This window comes from Nothobranchius furzeri, chromosome 7 (genome assembly GCF_043380555.1).
Source record: "Nothobranchius furzeri strain GRZ-AD chromosome 7, NfurGRZ-RIMD1, whole genome shotgun sequence".
NCBI classification, from domain to species: domain Eukaryota; kingdom Metazoa; phylum Chordata; class Actinopteri; order Cyprinodontiformes; family Nothobranchiidae; genus Nothobranchius; species Nothobranchius furzeri.
Genome location: NC_091747.1, coordinates 36,579,039 through 36,603,331, shown reverse-complemented (window position 1 = coordinate 36,603,331; position 24,293 = coordinate 36,579,039). Strand labels below are relative to the sequence as shown.

General features: G+C 42.6%; 1 protein-coding gene across 2 annotated transcripts; it reads left to right on the top strand.

Moving 5' to 3' along the window:
- Window positions 1–848: 848 nt before the first annotated feature.
- On the top strand, window positions 849–24,223 carry trdmt1 (tRNA aspartic acid methyltransferase 1). Of its 2 annotated transcripts, XM_015954836.3 has the most exons (11): window positions 849–972; window positions 2,582–2,691; window positions 2,875–2,951; window positions 3,422–3,493; window positions 8,033–8,098; window positions 13,696–13,765; window positions 13,877–13,960; window positions 17,592–17,899; window positions 19,585–19,642; window positions 21,798–21,927; window positions 23,333–24,223. In XM_015954836.3, exons 1-11 carry the CDS (start codon window positions 909–911, stop codon window positions 23,512–23,514), a joined length of 1,221 nt encoding a protein of 406 aa, XP_015810322.1. In that variant the 5' UTR covers window positions 849–908; the 3' UTR covers window positions 23,515–24,223. The 2 variants fall into 2 exon arrangements, with proteins under 2 accessions (XP_015810322.1, XP_015810323.1); XM_015954837.3 differs by lacking the exon at window positions 8,033–8,098.
- The last annotated feature ends 70 nt before the right edge of the window (window positions 24,224–24,293 follow it).

Below are 24,293 nucleotides of genomic sequence, written 5' to 3'. Positions count from 1 at the left end.
TCCTTTTAGAATCCTGATTATAACTTTCAATGCTCTACATGGTCAAGATCCTCCCTATATTACTGAACTGTTAAAGCCTTATGCTCCAACCCAGCCCTCAGGTCCACCCACCAGAACCTTCTAGAAGTTCCAAAGACCAGATATAAATCGCTCTTTCCAGACTGTTGCACCCCGACCCTGGAATGATCTTCCTTTATCCTTACGTAGCATTGACAGCCTGGACACTTTTAAAAAACAGCTACCCTTTTATTTAAATCTGCTTTTACCTAAACCTTTTTATTTTCTTATGTTAACTCAAATTTTCAATCATCTTTCATCTGTTTATGAAATGTTATAATTTTATGACTTTATTTTATCTGATGTTAATCTAATTCTGTTTTAAGATCATTATGATTTTATGACATTGTTTTATTTTGTTTTGATCCATGTGACACACTGTGATTCTATGTCTGTGATAAGTGCTATAGAAACAAAATTTATTAACTTACTTACAAGTCAAAAAGCTTGAATCATCTGACTAGTTTCTTGAACTTGACAATGAGTTCCCTGTACTCAAATGAAATGGCCTCAACAGTCACCAGATCCCAATCCAATAGAGCATCTTTGTGGTGGAACGGGAGATTCGCATTTCGTGCAGCCGACAAATCTGCAGCAACTGTATGATTCTATCATGTCAATATGGACCGAAATCTCTGAGGAATGTCTCCAGTACCTGGTTGAATCAATACCATGATGGATTAAGGCAGCTCTGAAGGCAAAAGGGGGTCCAACCTGGTACTAACTAGGTGTACCCAATAAAGTGACCAGTGAGTGTGTTGTCTGCTTGTCTCCAGTCCAGTAGGGGCGCTACCGAACCTGTGAACCAACCGGATCCGAGAGGAGAAGACCGTCACTGAACCTCTTCTACCATGGAGGTGCTGCGAGTGTTGGAGTTGTATAGTGGTATTGGAGGGATGCATTACGCCTTAAAAGGTAAATGTTGATAGTTTCCTCCTTCTGTAAAGGTGTTTTCTGGAGATGCGTTATGATAGTTTGTTGTTTGTTTTAGAAAAACCAACATGCTGACGTTCAGTGACTTGTGGTTATGGTTAAAGCTAGACGTAAGGTTACGGTTATGCAGGGTTATGAATAGATATCTTCTGGAGGTCGTTAGCTGTTCTGGTGATAGCTGAGCCAGCCAGCTTCCACTCGATAATTGACGTGCGCGTCGACACGCGGCGCTACGGTACGGGACGTAAAATTACGAGCACCTTTCAATAACAAAAGCGCACAAACGGTTCCTGTTGTTTCTGGATTACGAGAAAGAGATAAACACAAAATACTTCCTGCTAGGGCTCTATTCAGTCCTAAGAAAAAGTATGTGTAAAATGGTTTATAATAAAATAACAACCATTCATATCCAATATCTTCACGAGACGTTGAGAGTGTGTATGTTTAACTATCCTACTCAGGACCAAACCCGGCATATTCACAAATCTTCTGAACAGGGGCGCCTCCAGAAAATTTGAAAGGGGTGGCCAGACGGGGCCAAAAAATTATTTTGGGGTGGCACACCAAATTGGTCCTTGTGGTAATTCTGGGAGAGTTTGCCTGTGTTGATGCTCCTTTATTCGTATTTTTTTTAACTGTACGTATCCAAAACATTTAACTTAAAATTTACAAACACAAACATTTCAGAAAAATACATTTCAGTTATTAAAATGTTATTTCAATTTTTATTTTAAAATGTATTTTTTTAGTTTAAGCCACCTGTTGCTGTCTTCACAAAAAAATGGAGATAAAAACCTTTTTTAAAATGGTGAGCAGCATTTTTTTTACTCATTAATTCTATTATTTTTATTTGCTTCTGTAGATGGTCCAGAACAGCACAGCTAGATTTTTAACAGGTACCAGAAAGAGAGAGCATATTACCCCAGTCTTGGCCATGTTGCACTGGCCCCAGATTCAGTACAGAATCAATTTTAAAGTTCTTTTATTCATTTTTAAAGCCTTACATGGTCAAGCTACTTTGTGTGTACGAGCTTCCTTGCGTACTATGATCGACCAGTTTTTGCTGGTTGCTCCGACAGCAAAAATGGAAACAAGAGGGGACAGAGCTTTCACAGTTGTAGGCCCAAGGCTGTGCCACTAACCATTAGGATGTCCTTCTCAGTTGAAGAAAAAAGGTTTAAGACACATTTTTACATTCTAGCTTCTAAGTGCACAGAATAGTAACTAGTGTTCTCATTTTTGCCTCTGTGTTCTTATTGTTTTAGTAGTAGTGTTTTAATAATCTTAGTGTTTTGTTTTGTTTTTATGTGTGTAGTGTTCAGCATTTTGGGTGTCCTTTGGATTGTTAAAAGTGCTTTACAAATAAAGATGATGATGATGATGACGATGATGATGACGATGATCGTGATACGTATCGTATCGCCATCTTTTCACCAATACACATTCCTAGTTGAATGATGTGGGTGATCAATGTCTATTCTTTGTCGCCTCTTTTGTCATGCTGACTGTTTTCAGGATTATGAGTAATTCAAATAATTTATTAACAGACAGAAATTGAAATTAATTTTACAACTTTTTCTCCCCAACCCAGAAAGTGGTATACCTGCCCAGGTAGTGGCTGCCATTGACATAAACACCACAGCCAATCAAATATACAAGCACAATTTCCCAGACACCCCCATCTGGAACAAGACTATTGAGGTGGGTTAAATTAATATGAGAGCAAGGCGTGTCAGTTATTTGTGGAGATAACCCAGCAGGTGCATATGGCATGTTTGTGGTGTGAACTGGATGTCTGCTGCTCAGAGAAGCTTCTGTGGTCATCTGGTTGGAATAATAGCTGACTGTAAAGGAAAAGACTCAGTTTTTTCTCTTCTTTTTCAGGGAATAACGTTAGAAGACTTCAATAAGTTGTCTTTTGATATGATTATGATGAGCCCGCCTTGCCAGCCTTTCACCAGGTTTAGTGTGGATAGTGACACGCACACATGCACACACACACACACGCACGCACGCACGAGAGGCGTTTTCCATTGTACTTTTACTGTGATGCATCTCAGGCCCATTGACCAATGAACATTCTCCAGACTAAATGTTAAAAATGGGTAATTTCATCACTTTTCTTTAGTTTGATTCACCACCGTCTCATGCTACATCAGTAGACGTTGATCTGATTACATCAAACATTCACAGTAAAATAAAGTAAATACAAAGCCTGAGACGGGCCATCAGTCATTCCATTGCATAAACTACATTTTCTGTAGCCTGCACCATATTTTTCAGTTTTATTCCTCTGTAATGAAACTCATTAAAATGCTTAGCAGTAGTTGAAATACTTTCTTATGTGTAATGATTTTCTGTTCTCTGTGTATTTTTATGGATCAGTTTACCTATTTTCTGATTGGTTTTGTGATGTGTTCTGGGTGTTCAGGTTGGGCCTTCAAGGTGACATTTCTGACCCCAGAACCAAGAGCTTCCTCTACATCCTCGATCTTCTTCCCAGGTATTAACATATTCAACATCCATCCATCCATCCATCCATTTATTTTCATCCATCCATCCATCCATTTATTTTCATCCATTCATTTTCATCCGCTTATCCGGAGTCGGGTCGCGGGGGCAGCAGCCTAAGTCGAGAGGCACAGACTTCCCTCTCCCCAGCCACTTGGGCCAGCTCCTCCGGGGGAATCCCAAGGCGTTCCCTGGCCAGGTGAGAGACATAGTCCCTCCAGCGTGTCCTGGGTCTACCGTTAGGTCTCCTCCCGGTTGGACGTGCCCGGAAAACCTCACCAGGGAGGCGTCCAGGAGGCATCCTGAGCAGATGCCCGAGCCACCTCAACTGGCTCCTCGATGTGGAGTAGCAGCGGGTCTACTCCAAGCCCCTCCCGAATGACCTAGCTTCTCACTCTATCTCTAAGGGAGAGCCCAGCCACTCTTCGGAGAAAACTCATTTTGGCCGCTTGTATCTGCGATCTCGTTCTTTCGGTCACTGCCCAAAGCTCATGACCATAGGTGAGAATAGGAACGTAGATCGACCGGTAAATCGAGAGCTTCGCCTTCTGACTCAGCTCTCTCTTCACCACGACAGATCGGTACAACACCCGCATCACTGCAGATGCAGCACCAATCCGCCTATCAATCTCACGCTCCAGTTTTCCTTCACTCGTGAACAAGACCCCGAGATACTTAAACTCCTCCACTTGGGGCAGGACCTCATCCCAGACCCGGAGAAGACATTCTACCCTTTTCCGAATCAAGACCATGGTCTCAGATTTAGAGGAGCTGATTCTCATCCCAGCTGCTTCACACTCGGCTGCAAACCACTCCAGCGAAAGCTGAAGATCACGTTCTGATGAAGCAAACAGGACCACATCATCTGCAAAAAGCAGAGACCTGGTCCTCAGGCCACCAAAACGGATTTCCTTCACACCTTGGCTGTGCCTAGAAATCCTGTCCATAAAGGTTATGAACAGAATCGGTGACAAAGGGCAGCCTTGGCGGAGTCCAACTCTCACTAGGAACGAGCCCGACTTACTGCCAGCAATGCGAACCAAGATCTGGCACTGGTCATACGGGGACCTAACAGCCCGTATCAGAGGGCCTGGTACCCCATACTCCCGGAGTACCCCCCACAGGGCTCCCCGAGGGACGAGGTCAAATGCCTTCTCCAAATCCACAAAACACAGGTAGACTGGTTGGGCAAATTCCCACGCAGCCTCCAGGATCCCCCTAAGGGTATAGAGCTGGTCCAGTGTTCCACGGCCAGGACGAAAACCACATTGCTCCTCCTGAATCTGAGGTTCAACAATCCAACGGAGCCTCCTCTCCGGAACCCCTGAATAGACCTTACCAGGAAGGCTCAGGAGTGTGATCCCCCTGTAATTGGAACACACCCTGCGGTTCCCCTTTTTAAATAAGGGGACCACCACCCCGGTCTGCCAGTTCAGTGGGACTGCCCCCGATGTCCACGCAATATTGCAGAGCTGCATCAGCCAACACAGCCCCACAACATCCAGAGCCTTAAGGAACTTCGGGCGGATCTCATCCAGCCCTGGAGCCTTGCCACATTTGACCTATAGAATCTAGAGGCAGCCAACTGTTTAAATACACAAATGTGTATTTTAATAATGATGTTATTTAATTGGTGAACTTCTTATCCACTGTATCCTTTGCTTTACTGAGTGCTACAGAAACTGTAGTGCTAGTTCTGTTTGTCTGATAGCTAATGGGCTCGACACAAGGGAGGCGACAAACGACCGCGATCAGCGAAATTTGTCGCCATCGCTTTTATTACCTGACACACGGGAGGCGACCCGCGGTAGCGGGCATCAGCAAAGCCGTTGGCGCGTTCTGTTCCATGGCGAAATTGAAACTTCTGTTGTTTTGTTGGCTGTGTCAGGTTGGAGGGAATTAAGGTTGTTTAAGCGGTTCAGAGTTAAAAAAGTGGTAGATGTGATGTTTCACAAAGTGCTGTTAGAGTTATGTGAAATCTTACTTCTGATTTTACTATATAAAACATAATAATAATCAACTTCTCCGTCATGTTTGCTCGGAGATGTACGGAGCATCCTGTCCGCTCATTGGTCAGTGAATGAAACCTCCGTTGATTGGTCCTCGCCCGAGCGACAGCGATGAAAAGTTGAAAATGTTTCAGCTTTCTGGGATCACATCGCTGGGTCGCCTGTACATGTGCATGAGCGCAAAATTTCACACGCACGTTTTTCGCGTTTCGCTTGGTAGGAGGGAAACCCGCGATTATCGCTTTGTCGCGCATGTCTCATTGAAAATGAATGGAGGAGAGGCGATGTCGCCTCCCGTGTGTCGAGCCCATAAGGCTGCAACAACAGATCAATAAAAATCGATGCGTTGGTAATGCGTTTCGTCATCCATTTGTTGTGTTGTGCAACTTTTTTGTGTTGCGCAACCTTATTTTACAGTCAATGTGTGCAGCTTATTTGTAGACGGCAACAGAGCAGACTTATGGGCTTATGCTTGACGCGTCCGCGAGGTCCGCACGGCTCCGCGCGGCGGAATTGCGTCATTTTAACAACCACGCCCCTCCAACGCATCTCCGCACGTCCCAAAATTTCCGCACCGCGCACCTAGGAAATTTTCTAAACACGCGGACGTTCGGACGTGGAAAAACATGGCGGACCAGCAAGAACTAGTATGGCAGACGAAGAAGAAGAAGAAAATAACATTTCTATAGCGCCTCTCAAGATAAAAATCACGAGGTGCTTCACAGAAACAAAAAATATTAAAAAGCTTTTAGAAAATGTTTAAAAATATATTTAAAATTAGCAAAAATAGACAATTGTTATTAAAAAAATGTTAAGAAAGAGTGAACAGGAAAGAAGGAAATCAGTGGATACTGAGGAAGGTGAAATAGGTGGGGAGAGCAGAATAAAGAGAGAGGGGTGAAGAAGGTCATACAAAAGCCAGCCTGAACAAGTGAGTCTTCAGCTGCTTTTTAAAGGAGACCACTGAGTCCACTGATCTCAGGCTCAGGGGGAGAGAGTTCCAGAGTCTGGGGGCCACAGCAGCAAATGATCTGTCACCTTTGGTCTTTAGCCTGGTGCTGCACAACCAGTAGGCTTTGATCACCGGACCTCAGGGACCTGCTGGGGGTGTAGAGACTAAGAAGATCACCAATGTAAGATGGTGCTTGTCCATGTAAGGCCCTATAGACCAGAACCAGGATCTTGAAATGAACCCTGAAGTTGACTGGCAGCCAGTGAAGCTGGAGGAGAAGCAGGGTGATGTGGGTGTGTTTGGAGGACTTGGTCAGAAGCCGAGCACAGGCATTCTGAACCACCTGTAGACGGTTCAGGGAGGTTCTGCTCAGACACGTGAAAAGAGAGTTACAGTAGTCTAAGTGCGAGGAGATGAAGGTGTGGAGAACTGTCTCAAGTTCAGAGTGGGACAGAATGGGACTCAGCTTAGCAATGTTCCTGAGATGGAAGAAGGAAGAGCAAACAAGAGAACTGACATGAGAATCCAGGGTGAGAGCTGGGTCAAAGGTCACGCCAAGATTCCTGACCGAAGGTCTGGTGTGAGAAGCAAGCTGACCAAGAGTGTCTCTGACTTTGGGAACCAGCTTGTCTGGAGCACAGATGAGGATCTCAGTCTTATCTTCATTCAGCTGAAGAAAGCTCCCAGCCATGCAGGTTTTAATAGAGTCTAAGCAGGTGTGTTACAGCTGCAGCTTAGACATCTCATGGGGCTTAAAGGAGATGTACAGTTGGATGTCATCTGCATAAAGATGGTAGGAGATTCCTTTGAAGGAGCTCAGGTTGTGCTGAAGAGGAAACAGATAGAGGAGGAAGAGCAGAAGCCCCAGCACATAACCTTGTGGGACACCATGGGTAAGATAGGGTTCCAAATGAACATGATGTTCGTGAAGCTAAGAACATCTAAACTCTACAAGCAGAAGTCCTCACCAGTCACCATTCTGTTTGTTCTTAGCTGACTGCAGCGCTACGGAGCAGAACCGCAGCAGTTAGGTTCGGGTCTGCTCTGCTAAACACAGCAGCAGGAATGCGGCAAGCCACTGTAGCATATAATTTACACGCGTCTATTTGTGAACATAATTAAAAATGGATTATTGCTAACCCGTACTTAATAAATATGTTACCATTACATTTTTTGCATTAGAAGTTAAACATTATTAGCATTTCCAGTAACTTACTACTGAACATGTTAATGAAATACATAAAATTTTACTGATCATAGTTTAATTATGGATACATTTAGGTGATAGTATGTTGTCTATTGAACTGTTTTGTAATCATGTTTTGTTGTTAAATAAAGTAAAGAAAGGAGAGGAAAATGTTTCCCTAGCAGTTTTTTAATGTTGCCGTTTAATCCGATTAATCGAGTTGAGACCCCATCTGATTTATATGATCCAAATAATCGTTTGTTGCGGCCCTACTGACAGCTGGACTTTATGACTCTGGATGAATGCTGGAGTCGTGACTTGTGTTTTGTGTATTTATTTATGCCCGTGGTTGTGAACTTTTTTTCCATGTCCTTATTCGGCCAGGCTTAGCAAACTCCCACGCTACATCCTTTTGGAGAATGTGAAAGGTTTTGAGAGCTCTTCTGCCAGGTAAGCTGTTCACTGGTTGGAAAGTGTTTTGCTGCACCTGCACCATAATGTTATAATTAGCCCCAACGGACACAGGGAGAGAGCCTAAGTCTCCTCCCCTTCCAGTCAGGTCATGGGTCCCTGGAACAAAAAAAAAAAGGGAATGCAAGTGAACTGAGCTATAAAAGCTACTTTCTAATCTGCTTAGCCTTGTGCCCTGAATCATGCATATATTGTACTTCTTTTTAAATGAAAGGAAGTCATATGAGATTTGTCTATGTCTGTCACATACTTTGAGACTTGTTTTTGTAAAAAAAATCATAAATAATGACTACAAATCAGACGTTGCATATATGATGTCACTACAGAATCTCCCTAATATGCCACATGGCCAGACAGTTTCTTTAGTTTTCTCTGTTTAATGCTCTTTTATCCTGGAAGAAGAACAACAAAATGTAAATGAGATTAAATTTAGATAAAAGAAAATTAAAATTAAGTAATTAAAAGAAAACAAGGCAAAGAAATAAAAAAAAACAGAAACCAAAAGATTTAGGAGGAAGCCATTCTATAAAAATGTGTCTTCAACCTGCTCTTAAAGACTGCCAGTGATGGGGACTGTTTGATTGTGAGTGGGAGCTCGTTCCAGAGAGAGGGTGCAAGGACTTGAAAAGCCCTTATCACCACGAGTCTTAAATTGGGTGCGAGGGACAATAAGCAATTTCTGGTCAGTCGACCATAATGACCTTGAGGGAACATGCTTTGTTAAGAGCTCCGCTAAGTAGGTGGGGGCACTGACTTGGAAAAATAAAACACAAAAAGCAGAATTTTAAACTGTGCCTGGTAGGACACAGGTAGCCGGTCCCGGATGTAGGCATGGGCAAGGAGGGGCAATGCCCCCCTAAAAATGGTGACTGCGTCCCCAAATGTGATGACATAGAAATCCCGAATTTGAAAAGGTCTGATGAAAAAGGGTCAGGGAGAGTGATCTCTCTCTCTCTCTCTCTCTCTCTCTCTCTCTCTCTCTCTCTCTCTCTCTCCTCTCTCTCTCCTCTCTCTCTCTCTCTCCTCTCTCTCTCTCTCTCCTCTCTCTCTCTCTCTCTCTCTCTCACTCACTCTCTCACACACTCTCTCTCTCTCTCTCTCTCTCTCTCTCTCTCACACACACTCAAATTCTTGAACATCTCTCTGACTCAGTCAATATGATGGAGCGTCTGTCATGAGTGGGGTCAGGGGTGGGGTTCAGGGCTTACTGCAGAAGAAGGTAGGAAAGGATATTCCCTACATCCACTGCTACAACCACCAGCTGCACTTGGCAGTGGTCCATGCAATGCAGGCAGAGCCATGTGCAAAAACCTTTTTTGATCTATCAGGATCTCTACACTCATTTTTCCACCGTCATTATGTTTCGCAGAACTATGACGTTCCCTCCCTGAAACGACTGTTTGAGATCAGGTGTACAAGCCACCATGATGAGACCAAGTGCCTTGTGGAGAATCAGGATGCTATCATGAGTATCCTGTCAGAGGTTACAGAGGACAGAGCTGCTGCTGCTGATATCTGTACAGAGGCATCAGGACTGTTGGTGATGTTAAGGAGGCATCACTTCTTTGAAATAGGAAAATTCCTCTCAAAAGTTCTGGGTTCCTTGAAGTCTGCAAGTTCTATGCTGCAGTCTCACTCTGTTGACCTGTGCTGTGCTTCAGAAGTAGTCAGTGCATCTCTGCAGGCTTTGAAGCAGATGAGAGATGAGGAAAGTGAGACATTAACCAGCACACCTGCACCAGCTGCTAAAAGACAAAGAAAAACAAGCTCACTGCTAACAGGTAGTGTTGTAATGTCCACTGTGGGCCACGTAGAAGACTCCACAACTCCTAGCCAGGAGCCATTTTGGGCATAGTCATTGTAGAGATGGAGACAAGATTCTCCAAAAGCAATCTTGATCTCATGAAAGCCCTTAACTGCCTTCAACCTCAGTCTCCCTCCTTTCTGGATCCTGACATGTTAAGTCCTCTGCAGAAAATGACAGGAAGTGACAGTGAGAAACTTTCCAATGAGATTCTTGTTGCAAAACTAATGTTGGGGAAAGAGTTCAAAAAGACTGATGATGATAACAGTGTAGAGTTTGTAGACCTCTCCACCATTTGCAAATATCCACATGGGTATGAGAATGCCTTTCCTCGGCTCCATCGCATGTATGTGACCTCCCTTGTGACTGGAATATCAGCAGCATCGTGCGAGAGCTCTTTCTCCACTTTGTCTCGTGTTCTTACCCCGTTCCACCGTACTACGCTACATGAGAGAAAAAGAAATGTAGTCCTTCTGGCTCACGAGAAGGCCATAACAACAGGCCTAGATTCGTTAGGAGTTTTGCACAGAAAAGCAGATGGCTGATGCTGTAATGACTGATAAAAGCCATAAAGAAATAAGAACAAAGATTCTAAAAAAATAAAATAAATAATTTATAAGTAAAATAAAAAATAAAATAAAAAATGGAAGCAAAGACAGATAAGACAGATAAAATAGATAAAAGACATAAAAAGATAAAAACATTAAAAATAGAAAGAAAGAGATAGATAGATAGATTGATTGATTGATTCAGCCCCAATAGGGGACAAGCCAGTGCCCCATTTGTGCCCGTCCCAAGCCCGGGTAAATGCAGAGGGTAGTGGGGATTTGGGGGTATGTAACACCTGAAAAATTATTTCCCAGACCTGCCCCCCTGATATTCTACATGCACCCCTTTGTAGGGCTGGCTAAATCCGGCCCTGCTGGTAGCCAGTGAAGGGAGGCCAGCACGGGAAAAATGTGGTCCCTTTTCTAGTTCCAGTCAAAAATCTGGCTGCACTGTTCTGAAATAATTGCATGTGATGAACAAATGTCTGACCCAACCCAGCATAAAGGGATTTACAATAGTCAAGCCTAGAGATCACAAATGCATGGAGTACAAGCTCCAAGTGAATTCTGGCAAGAACCTAAATCTGAGATGCAGCTTGAGTGAAACATGATAAATTCCATTTTACATTCATTAACGTACAGGAGATTAGCTGCCAACCATGCCTTGACCTCATTTACACAGGTCTCAAGGGTCAAAACGATGCTCCGTTCCCAAGAGACTGTGAAGAATAGATCTGGCAGCGTATAAGTGGAACTTAATGCCATGTCTGCAGAAGATGGACCCCAATGGCAACAAATAAATTGCAAAAAGCAGTGGTCCGATAATTGAGCCCTGCGGAACCCCCAAGTGCAGAGCCTCCCAGAATTTTTATTTCATACAGAACCTCCTATCATATACAGTGGGGCAAAAAAGTATTTAGTCAGCCACCGATTGTGCAAGTTCTCCCACTTAAAATGATGACAGAGGTCAGTAATTTACATCATAGGTACACTTCAACTGTGAGAGGATTTTTAAAGAATTTATTTGTAAATCAGGGTGGAAAATAAGTATTTGGTCAATAACAAAAAATCAACTCAATACTTTGTAACATAACCTTTGTTGGCAATAACAGATTACTATAGGTCTTTACCAGGTTTGCACACACAGTAGCTGGTATTTTGGCCCATTCCTCCATGCAGATCTTCTCAAGAGCAGTGATGTTTTGGGGCTGTCGCCAAATAACACGGACTTTCAACTCCCTCCACAGATTTTCTATGGGGTTGAGGTCTGGAGACTGGCTAGGCCACTCCAGGGCTTTCAAATGCTTCTTACGGAGCCACTCCTTTGTTGCCCGGGCGGTGTGTTTGGGATCATTGTCGTGTTGGAAGACCCAGCCACGTTTCATCTTCAAAGCTCTCACTGATGGAAGGAGGTTTTGGCTCAGAATCTCACGATACATTGCCCCATTCATTCAGTCCTTAACACGTATCAGTCGTCCTGTCCCCTTAGCAGAAAAACAGCCCCAAAGCATGATGTTCCCACCCCCATGCTTCACAGTAGGTATGGTGTTCTTGGGATGCAACTCAGTATTCTTCTTCCTCCAAACACGATGAGTTGAGTTTATACCAAAAAGTTCTACTTTGGTTTCACCTGACCACATGACATTCTCCCAATCCTCTGCTGTATCATCCATGTGCTCTCTGGTAAACTTCAGACGTGCCTGGACATGCACTGGCTTCAGCAGCGAAACCTGTCTGGCACTGCAGGATTTGAGTCCCCGCCGTTGTAGTGTGTTACTGATGGTGACCTTTGTTACTGTGGTCCCAGCTCTCTGCAGGTCATTCACCAGGTCCCCCCCCCCCCCCCCCCCCCGTGTGGTTCTGGGATTCTTGCTCACCGTTCTCATGATCATTTTGACCCCACGGGATGAGATCTTGCGTGGAGCCCCAGATTGAGGGAGATTATCAGTGGTCTTGTATGTCTTCCATTTTCTGATAATTGCTCCCACAGTTTATTTTTTTCACACCAAGCTGCTTGCCTATTGTAGATTCACTCTTCCCAGTCTGGTGCAGGTCTACAATTCTTCTCCTGGTGTCCTTCGAAAGCTCTTTGGTTTTGGCCATAGTGGAGTTTGGAGTCTGTTTGAGGCTGTGGGCAGGTGTCTTTTATACAGATAATGTGTTCAAACAGGTGCCATTAATACAGGTAACGAGTGGAGGACAGAAAACCTTCTTAAAGAAGACGTTACAGATCTGTGAGAGCCAGGGATTTTCCTTGTTTGAAGTGACCAAATACTTATTTTCCACCCTGATTTACAAATAAATTCTTTAAAAATCCTGCCATGTGAATTCATGGATTTTTTTTCACATTCTGTCTCTCACAGTTGAAGTGTACCTATGATGTAAATTACTGACCTCTGTCATCATTTTAAGTGGGAGAACTTGCACAGTCGGTGGCTGACTAAATACTTTTTTGCCCCACTGTAGGTATGAATGAAACCATTGAAGAGCAGACCCAGTGATCCCCACACACCATGTCAAACGCTGCCGTAAGTTCCAGTAAAAGAAGTGTCACAGAGAAACCCTGATCCAGAGATGTATAAATGTCATTTAAGACCCTAAAAAGGGCTAATTCAGTGCTGTGTCCCAGCCTAAATCCAGACTGGAAAACCTCAAATAAATCAGATCGGTGGGACACCAGCTGCTGGTAAATAATCTCCAAAATTTGAGAGGCGAAGGAGAGGGTGAAGATTGGCCAAGAATTGTCCAGCACTGAAGCATCAGCACCAGTGTTTTTCAAGATCGGCGTCACCACTGCGGATTTCAGTGAGAATGGAACAACCCCAGCAGGGGCGGGGTGACAGAATGTCCAGAGAAGAGCCGGCTTCTGTCCTAATACCACCTTACTCAACTCAGAAAGGGATACAGGTTAATCATCAGCCACTTTAGAGCACTCTGACTGGAACAAAAGGTTTCCCTTCACATTTCAATAAAAATTGTATCAGAATCGCCCAACATTGATCAGGCTGAGTGGGTTATATCAGCTTGAACCTGCAGCAAACATGAATCTACAGGTTCTGGGTCTGCAGCCGGTGCAATTCACATGGGGGAAGTGGGGTTTCATCATATAATTAACCCCATACTGTTAGTTTAATTTCCAATATATGTACCCTTCCAGTGTTAACATGTAACATGAGCTCAGTGTCCCAGTGTTTCACGTCTGTTACCTGTCTTGTGTTTTCCAGGGAATGTTTGGTAAAAACATTGATGGAATGTGGCTACGACTTCCAGGAATTCATGCTGTCACCATCAAGTGTATGATATGTTTATGAATTTTGTCATATGCACTTAATGTTTGGTTAAATCACATTTATGATAATATTTAGGGCATTTTCTATTGCTGATAAGTAAATATTCGTGGTTTAGGTTGGGATTCCGAATTCAAGACTGCGTTATTTCCTTATTGGCAAGATTTCCACAGAGGAGTTGAGCATTCAGACCAGTTCAATGGTAAGGTTTGACAAATGTATCAAGGCCAACAGTTTAGCCGTCCCACTTTCCTAATGGGTGTGACCCCGCGAGGAAACCATTGAGCAGGGTTGATGGTTTATCCCTTGGGTCCACGTGGCAGTGATGAGGAGTGAGCACCACCTCAACCCTGCTATGTGGACCTCAAGGGATAAACATCAATCCTGCTCAATGGTCAACTTTCCTCACGGAGTCACCCATAAAGACAGTGTAAGAGTTAAAATAAATGTATAAAATAATGATGTAGTCCTAAGATGTGCAATTGATTTGTTCCACTTATTTACACAAATACTAATCATGATTTTGAACCTAAATTGCCTGATATCTTAACAGATTTTTAAAAAGCTGCAGACTTTTGAAACTTTTTTTTAATTCAACATATTATTATTTAACATAGCATGAAATGTTGGGCCGATACCGATATACTGACATTAATGCGTCTAAAATCAGCTAAATGAAAATTATTAAAGCTGAATTTACATTATTATGTACACACACCGCACACATTTACACTTCTGAGATAATTACATTCACTGATCACATGACTAAAGAAATACACACCACCCCTCTCTTCCTCTGAAACAGGCAAACAAATGGAGGCAAGATGGAAAATATATTGGTTGTTAATATCGGCCTGGTTTTATTTATCGGACTGATACGGATATGTTGAAAAATGACTAACATCGGCCGATACAGATATTGATGTCGATATATTGTCCATCCGTAATGAAAAAAAGTCTATGAATGCAGCTACTAATAATGGGTGGTATAAACTAAATATGGTCCGACCACTGGGTACGGAAAGTAATCAGACCCCCGTCAAGTTTTCACTCTTTGTTATATTGCAGGCAGCCATTTGCTAAAATCCATTAAATAAATGTTTCTTAAAAAGACAACTGAAATATCACATGGTCCTATTATTCAGACCCTTTGCTGTGAGGTGCTTTCCATTTCTTCTGATCATTCTTGAGATGGTCCTACACATTCATTGGAGTCCAGCTGTGTTTGATTTCACTGACCTGACCTGATCAGGAAAGACACACACCTGGCTATATAAGACCCTGCAGCTCACAATGCATGTCAGAGCAAAGGAGAATCATGAGGTCAAAGGAACTGCATGAAGAGCTCAGAGACAGAATTGTGGCGAGGCACAGATCTGGTCAAGGTTACCAAAACATCTCTGCTGCTCTTAAGGTTCCTAAGAGTACAGTGGCCTCCATAATCATTAAATAGAAGATGTTTGGGATGACCAGAACCCTTCCTAGAGCAGGCCGTCCGGACAAACTGAGCTACCGGGGGAGACGAGCCTTGGTGAGAGAGGTGAAGAAGAACCTAAAGATCACTGTGGCTGAGCTCCAGAGATGCAGTCAGGAGATGGAGAAAGTTGTAGAAAGTCAACCATCACTGCAGCCCTCCACCAGTCAGGACTTAATGGCAGAGTGGACCATCAAAAACCAGTACAAGACTCGTGAAAGTCTTCATGGAGTTTGCTAAAAGACACCCGAAGGACCCAGGGATGGTGAGAAATGAGATTCTCTGGTCTGAGACCAAGATAGAACTTTTTGGCCATAATTCTAAGCGATATGTGTGGAGAAAAGCAGGCACTGCTCATCACTTGTCCAATACAGTCCCCACAGTGAAGCATGGCAGTGGCAGCATCATGCTGTGAGGGTGTTTTTCAGCTGCAGGAACAGGACGACTGGTTGCAATCGAGGGAATGATGAATGTGGCCAAGTACAGGTATATCCTGGACCAGAACCTTCTTCAGAGTGCTCAGGACCTCAGACTGGGCTGAAGGTTTACCTTCCAACATGACAGTGACCCTAAACACACAGTTAAAATAACAGAGGAGTGGCTTCACAGCAATGATGTGATTGCTCTTGAATGGCCCAGCCAGAGCCCTGACTTAAACCTAATCTCTGGAGTGTTGTGGTAGATCTCTGGAGAGACCTAAAGATGGCTGTCCACCAAGGTTCACCATCCAACCTGACAGAACTGGAGAGGATCTGTAAGGAGGAATGACAGACAATTCCCAAATCCAGATGTAAGAAACTTGTTGCATCTTTACCAAGAAGACTCGTGGCTGTATTAGCTCAAAAGGGTGCTTCTACTAAATACTGAGCAAAGAGTCTGAATACTCAGGGCCATGTAATTTTTCAGTTTGTCTTTTTTAATAAACTGCAGAAATTTCTAAAAAAAATCAGTGTACTTTTCAATTTTTTTGGTCAATATGGGGTGCTCTGTGTACATTAATGAGGAAAACATGAATTTAATTGATTTTAACAAATATCTGCAATATACCAAAGAGTGAAACATTGACAGGGTCTGAATACTTTCCGTAAAAACTTTACATACGTCTAGCCAACAATAGCTTTTGACCTGACCGGCCTACTACTGTAGAGCTTGTTGATGAATTTCAAGTAGGGTAGAACCGTTTTAGGAAAAGATTTTTATATATTACACAATGGTCTTCAACTCCAGCTTCAGCACAGTAATAATAATAATCCAAAGTGTACTTTTAGTGGCATGTAAGTATGATGAGAAAAGACCCAATAACAGTTGTGAGTGTGTGAACAACATTGGAGAAGCACCTTGGAGAAGTGAGACATCACACAACACCAAGACCTTATGGATGGAAAATCTAAGAGCTGATCACAGCAATCTCCCAGAGCAAGAACCAGTACATGTCACTGGCAAACATCTAAGAAAAAAGTCTGGAGTGAAAGGAACTTAAGACTGCTCTAGGTCCTGACATAATTCACACCTACTTGCTAAAGAACCCGACTGCTTTCCATAACTCCTTGCTGCACAGATGGACTAACTGATTAAAGGGCTAGGGTAATTGATAGGGAACAGCTGTAGTCAAGTAAGATTGACTCAATGTGTAACTTCAGTTCTAGATTTAACAGGGAGCAAGTTCTGCAAAGGGATACGCTTTTATACGTGTATCTTATGTGTATAGGGTATTTATACACATGTCACGATACAAGGTTTGTAGGACCCAAAATGCAGTACCCAGGATGACACGATGCAGAGATGATGAATTAGAAAAAATACTTCATTTTAAGGAGAACAAAAATAAGTCCAAAGGGAGCCAAAATCCAGATAACGATCTGGAAAACCCAAAACCCTAGAGAACACTAGAAGACCAAAAACCCTAATAATCCAAGACGAGAGACGAGACTGACAGAATACAAACAATGGACCGACAAGACACTGAGACAAGACAGGGCTTAAATACACTGGGGCATAATGGGAGGATGATGAGCTGCAGGTGTGAGGGGAGAGAACCAGGTGAAAGTGATAACTAATCAGGGAGGAGGAGCAGGAGAGGACACCAGACCTAACTGGGAAAGGACACACACACACACACACACACACACACACACGCGCACGCACACACACACACACACACACACACACACACACCACACACAAAACTGGTATAATAGACCTATGGAAATTATGGTGGGGAGACTGAAAGAACACAGGACCTGAGAGGGAATATCTGGAGGGCTGAAGACCAGGGGACACAAGAGGAACACAAAGAGACACAGACCATGCAACACAGTTTAATCTGAATAAACTCATCTGGAATACTTTTTCATCACAGGTTCCCTGTACCCCTCCACCTTTTGCTGACTCTTCAGTCCTGACCTGCACATTTCCACATCCTGGCCAACCTGCTAAGGAAGAACATAGTAGTCACGTCTTGTATAAACGTGAGACGCCATCAGATGTTCAGAGGAAGACGAATCAGAATAATGACCTGTCTATCAAGCAGATACGAGACTTTCTGGAACCACTGGTGGAAGAAAACATGGAACGCTTTCTCCTTTCTCCTAAAACATTATCGCGTTATGGTCTTCTTTTGGACATTGTTCAACCCAAAAGCAGAAGGTCTGTCTGCTTTACCAAAGGGTGAGTTTAAAAAAATCTGTTGTATTTGATGACATAGATTTGCAGGTTTTGTTTGTATTTCTAGAGATCTTGTTACTTATAATAAATATTTGTCATTGATAAAAGAATGTAATACTAATAATTTTATTGATTAAAGGTAACAGGACCTAAAGTTTACTTCTTGGATGCTTTTAGTAACCTCTGCTTGAAGGCATAGGGGACACTTGAAGAATGTGGTCCAGTGTTCTTCTCATTTGTGCTACATTCTCAGTCACTCGTTTCTTCTTAAAGTTACCGTGTGTAGTTTCCTGGCACTAGGGGGCAGTACATACATACATTTCAGGGTAGTCTTACCATATTGCATGACTGTCGCTAGTTTAAAAATAACCTTACAGTAAATGTTAACTGTGTAGCAGAAAGCATGCAACCTCAGTGTGACTTCTCAGACTTTGATGGTTCTTCGTTTAATTCATCGAAACAATGCAATACCCTTTGCAGATTTCTGGCGCTGTAGTTTCCGGATCTGTTCAGGGTGCTGTGCCTGCCATTGACGTAATGTCTACAGCAATACCGCCTGGCCAAAATATATAGCATCCCTTTTTCAATTCTGTTCTTTCACAAAAGTTTTGGAAGCAGTTTAGCAGTTTTGTTATTAAAGTTGTGTTTCTTACTACCTAGATGTTTTTGATTGTAGTAACATAACTTCTGTAAGTCGTACTTGTCGTGTTTTGGGGAAGCTTTTTGACCCAAGATATACAGAATCAGCACACAGAACACAGTATATGAAATTATAGCCAAAAGAGGTTTGTTATAAAACTGAGGGAGCACCATCAAACAGAGGTGAGGCTAGAACCTGGAAACAGATACAGGTTCGTGCTTGGCTTGTAGCGGGGAATTGCACGAGACTATTGCTGGCTTGCTTGCTCAGGGCTTCAGGGAGCTCAGGAAGAGGAGAGGTCAGGTCTGAGTGGCGACTTGTGAGGCTCGGGTGTGGGGTCCAGGACGAGAGTAAGTGAGCGGTGGGGAGCGGGAGTTGGAAGGAGGAGCGAGGCGTGGTCCAGAGGTGAAGTACAGAATCTTTATGGATGGAAAGATGAGGGTAGCAGCAGGTATCCTGGAGGCGAGGTGAAAAATAAAAAGTAATTAATCACAAAGACTCTGAGACAACAAAATAATTCTTTTAGTTACTCGGTAGTGGCTAGAGACACCCAAGGCAGGTAATACCCAGATTGAAGAATCACTCTGCAAGGTGCTGTTGTCTAACTCCTCCTTCTATACCGGACCAGTTGATGGAAGATCAGCTGAAGCTGCCCGCTCCACGTCACCACCCACCTGTAATTAAGCTCTCCAAAAGGTTAGGGAGCAGGCCACTCACCCGACCATGACAGTACATCCAGTCAATCATCCAGTGTGATGTCTTAGACAGGCACAGGACCCGGAGCCGGCCATAAGGAAACATGGCATCTAATGAGTCGTCCCCCAAAGACTTTAAACCCGCTTCCTATGTACTTTAGACCCGATTTTTATAGTTTTATGGTATGAAGCTGTCAATTTTTTTCAACAACTGGACATCATCTTGTTCATTTTTAACATTGTTTCGATGGATATTTCCAGAGATCAACAGTGTAAACTACACATAGTCTCTTTAAGAAAACCCTACGTAATAATTTACTCTCTTTGTATTTTTGTATGTTGGGTTTTTGTAGCTATGGACGGTACGTGGAAGGAACTGGCTCAGTGCTTCAATGCTGCATGGAAACAGAGGTGGGATTTTAAGTACAGGAATCAACTGACCTTTATGCTGATAATAATGCTCTATGGATGTTTGGTTGGTTTGTTTTGTTGAGAAAATTCTTAGCTGTGTGAAAAAAAAGTGCTCTAAAATATTTGCGGACCTATAAAGCACTGCGTAAATACAGCTGCATGCAATTCCTGCTTCATAAATCCCACTCCTAGAAATGTGCTCAAGTGTTTTTGGATCGCATTCCACCTTCTACACACCCACTTTCTGCCATAAATAGTCAAAATGCAAAGCAACTTGTGAATATTCTGCATTTATATATGCTGACTCATCTGTGGCTTTTCACGGGTAACGACGGCAACTGAGTGATCTAGAAGACTAGGGCTGCAACAAACGATTATTTGGATAATCGATTAATTGGATGGGGTCTCGACACGATTAATCAATTAATCGGATTACATGGGGAAATTTTTAAAAACTGCTAGGGAAACATTATTTCTCTCCTTCCTTCACTTTATTAAACACAACTTTATTAGAAAACAGTTCAATAGCAGAAAAACAACATGCCATCACCTAAATTGTCTTATAAGCTGTATAGACAGAGACCCTAAGCTACACCTATCTGTGACCTAAAATGCTTGGTCCAAGTTAAACAGCTTAAAGAGCAAGTCAACCCCTACCAGAGTCTAACTCCACTCCCACTTCATGTTTGAAAAATGCAACACATGCTGTTGCCTGGCAGACCCGGAGCCGCTAACAAATACACACACACTCAGGCTCACGACAGCATTGTGACATCATAATGTACCTGTTTACATCATAGCATACTTCTTAGCCAATAGTGGTGGCAGATTTAAATTAAAATACAGTGCAGAGTTTTTACCTGACAACGGCACAACACTGCCAGTTTTAGGCAGAATATTTAAATTTTAACTAAGATGCACTGAGGTGCCAAATTATTGACGACACGTGTCTGCAGCACGATTAGACACTCGTTTATTTAGTTTATCAGCAAAAAAAGAGTTTATTTGGGGGTGACTTGCTCTTTAAGGGGAATTCTCATCTGTTTTGTTTGATCTCATCTGTAAACATTTATTATAACTGGGGATGTCAAACAACTAATTTTTAAATGTAATTAAACATAGGCTGTGAATTAATCAAAATTAATCACTATTTCCAAAAAAGACAGAAAAAATACCAAATAAAACAAAAGTAAATGAATGCCATCCTCCTTGCGATGATGCCCTGGGCAACTGCCATAAAGTCACATCAAGAAATGCTGCTGATCATTCCAATGATCCCAAACAGACTCACATTAGGCCACATGAAAGCAACTGAACCCAAAAATATATTAACCAGTAATATAACTGCACTCTCGCACAACACGCCTGCAGCAACAGTTAGGACGCCTCCCTCCCTTTTAAAAGCGTTTTCGCTTCTGAGGACATTGTGGTTGTAAAACCACATGCTAGTAGTCTGGCCCCAGTGTGATCAACCAGTTTCTGCGGGAATGTGACGGCGGAACCGGTTCGCAGCAGCGCGAGTCCCCCCCCCTCCGCCCATCTAATAGCGTCGCGCTTACGATTTTATAGACTTTTTTTATGAGCTTAGGGCATGTCTAGCGTGTGTAATAATCCGGGGCTTGGGTGAATCACTTTTGAAAAGTTTTTAACTTACCCGGACACAGAGCTCTCTCCTTCCTCGCTGATGATTCTGACATGCTTGCGTTTAAGATGCTGCATCATCGCTGTAGTACTCCCGTGCCATGCTAAGTCTGACCTACAAACGTTGCAGGTAACGAATATCTTCACCTGATTTAACTGAAAATGCTCCCAAACTTTAGAAGTTTTTACTTTTTTTGGGTCTCGATGCTTCTGCCATGTTCCTCTTCCAAACACCTGCCGGCCCTCCGGTCTGCGCGCAACGGCTGGCGGGAGGGGAGGGGGCTTTTGGAAGAGTTGTGCAACACAACAAATCGATGACGCAATTCGTTGCCAATGCTTTTAGTAATCGATTTTCATCAAATTTATCGATTCTTTGTTGCAGCCCTATGACATAATTTTACTGAGACTGATGTTGAGGTGCTTGCATGGCATTTTGTGTGTGTGTGTGTGTGTGTGTGTGTGTGTGTTAGCAACAACAGGTAATCATTAAAAACTGGTCTGTCTGTTTTTGCAGATGGAAAGTGTGTTCACAGGTCTGGACCAGCTGTCAGAGCAGGACAAGGTTGACCAGCTGTTAAAACTGAAACTGCGTTATTTTACTCCTAGAGAAGTAGCCAACCTCATGGGCTTCCCTGCTGATTTCTGTAAGTCAAGTTAAACGTGTTTGTATCCAAACGTGTGTTGTTGATTTCCGTTCAGATGTTTCAATGCTGGGTTTGCTTTAGAAGCGTTCATCATTTTTCCTGTCTTACTGAAACTTTACCAAAATGTGACTGAAGTTGGTGTTCTTTATTTGTACTTTGTATCAGTAGTCAGTATCTGCAGCTCTAATGTAAGTACTCAATTTGGAAAAATGATTGGTGCAAAACAAAATACCAGCAGCACTCGTGCAGCCCACTTAAGGACACTGCCACCACCATGCTTCACTGTAGGCACTATCGTTTCTCTGAAATCCTCACCTTTACGACGCCATACAGTTATGAAACCATTAGTTCCAAAAACAGTGATCTTTGTCTCGTCACTCCGGAGTCTAGAGTCCCAGTAGTCCTCATCTCTTTCAGCATGGGCTCTAGCTAATCCTAGGTGTGCTTTTTTGTGCATAGGCTTTAGGAGAGACTTCCTTCGTGGACGATAACTTCTCATTCTGCTATTTAAACAGAAGTCATCCTCCAGTTGCCCTGCCAGGAACAAGACAGACAAAACAGCAAAACTTGTTGCTCATTAATGCATTTTATACTTTATTTTACTTTTTGAATATCCATCGCTTGTTCTGAACAGTTTCTAAACTCGTGAATACGCCTTTTGCACACGCACATTGAAGCTTGAGCTTGCCAGCATTAAACGAGGGAAGAATTCATAAATTCGCAGAGTGAAAAAAATTTGAGGTGCCAGAAAAAATCGATTCTTGTCCAAGTTGAGATTAGTATTTATAAAGATTCTGAATCAATCTAAGTCGGGTACAAGTTGGTAGGCACATGCGTGGTGATGTGTAAAATGGTAGTGCCCATAGAGGAAACCAGAGGGTAGTTCGTGCTGCGCATGTGCGAATGAACATGTTGACGGCAGATGTCGCCTTAAAGTGACTAAAGAGTGAGGACAATAAAATAAAATAAAAAAACATGGCCCAGAGAGCCAAGAAAAACACTTAAAATGGATGAAAATGCTCCAGCTACTGGGGGCTTTGCCCCTGAGCCCCCACAGGGCATTTTCCCATGACCCCAATGGCCCCCACTCCCCTGGCCATTTTCAGGTTTTCTTCACTTAATCCAATCATATCCCTGTTCTTGTAAAAACTTGTTTTTGTCCTAAAGTCTGTCATTTTTCCACTCATGCAGTTCATGTAGCCAGTAGCACTCACCACAACTGCATTTTTAAATCTTAATTAATTTGTGATTAATTGCAAGCTAACTATAAGCATCATGATATATCACATGCATTCTTGATCATTGACAGCCCTAATTTGAAGTAATCCTCAGCTTTCCACAGATGAACTCTGGAGAAGATTTGAGCTTTGTGTTGTTTTCTGATTCTGGTTTATTGATCTTGCAGCTTTTCCACAGGATGTCTCAGTCCCTCAGCAGTACCGAGTCTTAGGAAACAGCCTCAATGTTGTTGTGGTGACTAGACTTCTGCAGCTGCTGCTCTCTGAACACTTTGGACATTCTGCAGGAGAGCAACTCTTTGCTTCTGAAGGTTCTGTAGGTAGTTCCCTTCTGTCCAGCAGGTGTTGAAGATCAGGACATATTTTTTATCTTTTATTTGTGAAGCCATGTTATGTATATTACAGACTGCTAGTATCAATTTAGTATTAGCACTCTGAATTACACATACATGACATATATATGCCATTAAAAGTGAAGGTTTGCTGTTTTCTCATCTTCTATTGAGGGATGTCTCTCATTTCTACTTTGTGCCTTCATGTTTGAGTCAGAAATAATGTTTTTATCCGTTTCAGTGCTGTAGAAATGTCAAACTACCAAAGTAAACCACAGAGTAGCTGAGATTCTCATCATCACTCACTTGTAAATGAAATCTTTGTAAGAACCTACACCTGCAGTTGTGTTTTACGTTGTAAGTGAGATGTGTGCTGAGAAGCCTCATCTGGTTGCGGGTGTCCTTCACCAATCTCAAGACCTGGTTAACCTTTACCAAGATTTACAGCTGAAACGAGCCATTAGGTAGCAAGAAACCCAAGATTTACAGCTGAGGAAATGAAAGCGGTGTGCCCAAACAAATTTTGTGTTATTAACCACATTTATGGGGGCGATGGTTTTGCTTTCTAAAACTGAAAAACTCCATGAAAGAGTGGGTTGAAAATAAAGTCTTTGTCTACAACTTTGAGGGTTTCCTGTTCAAAACAAATATTATGAAGTTATCAAATGTAAATGATCTGATTGTATTTTTGGGCTTTGATATAACAATAAAAATAGTTGATTCATAGTTGAAGTGTCTTAATTTAAATCAAGTGTGGCAACAATACTGAGCTAAAACTATTGGATTTTTTTATTGT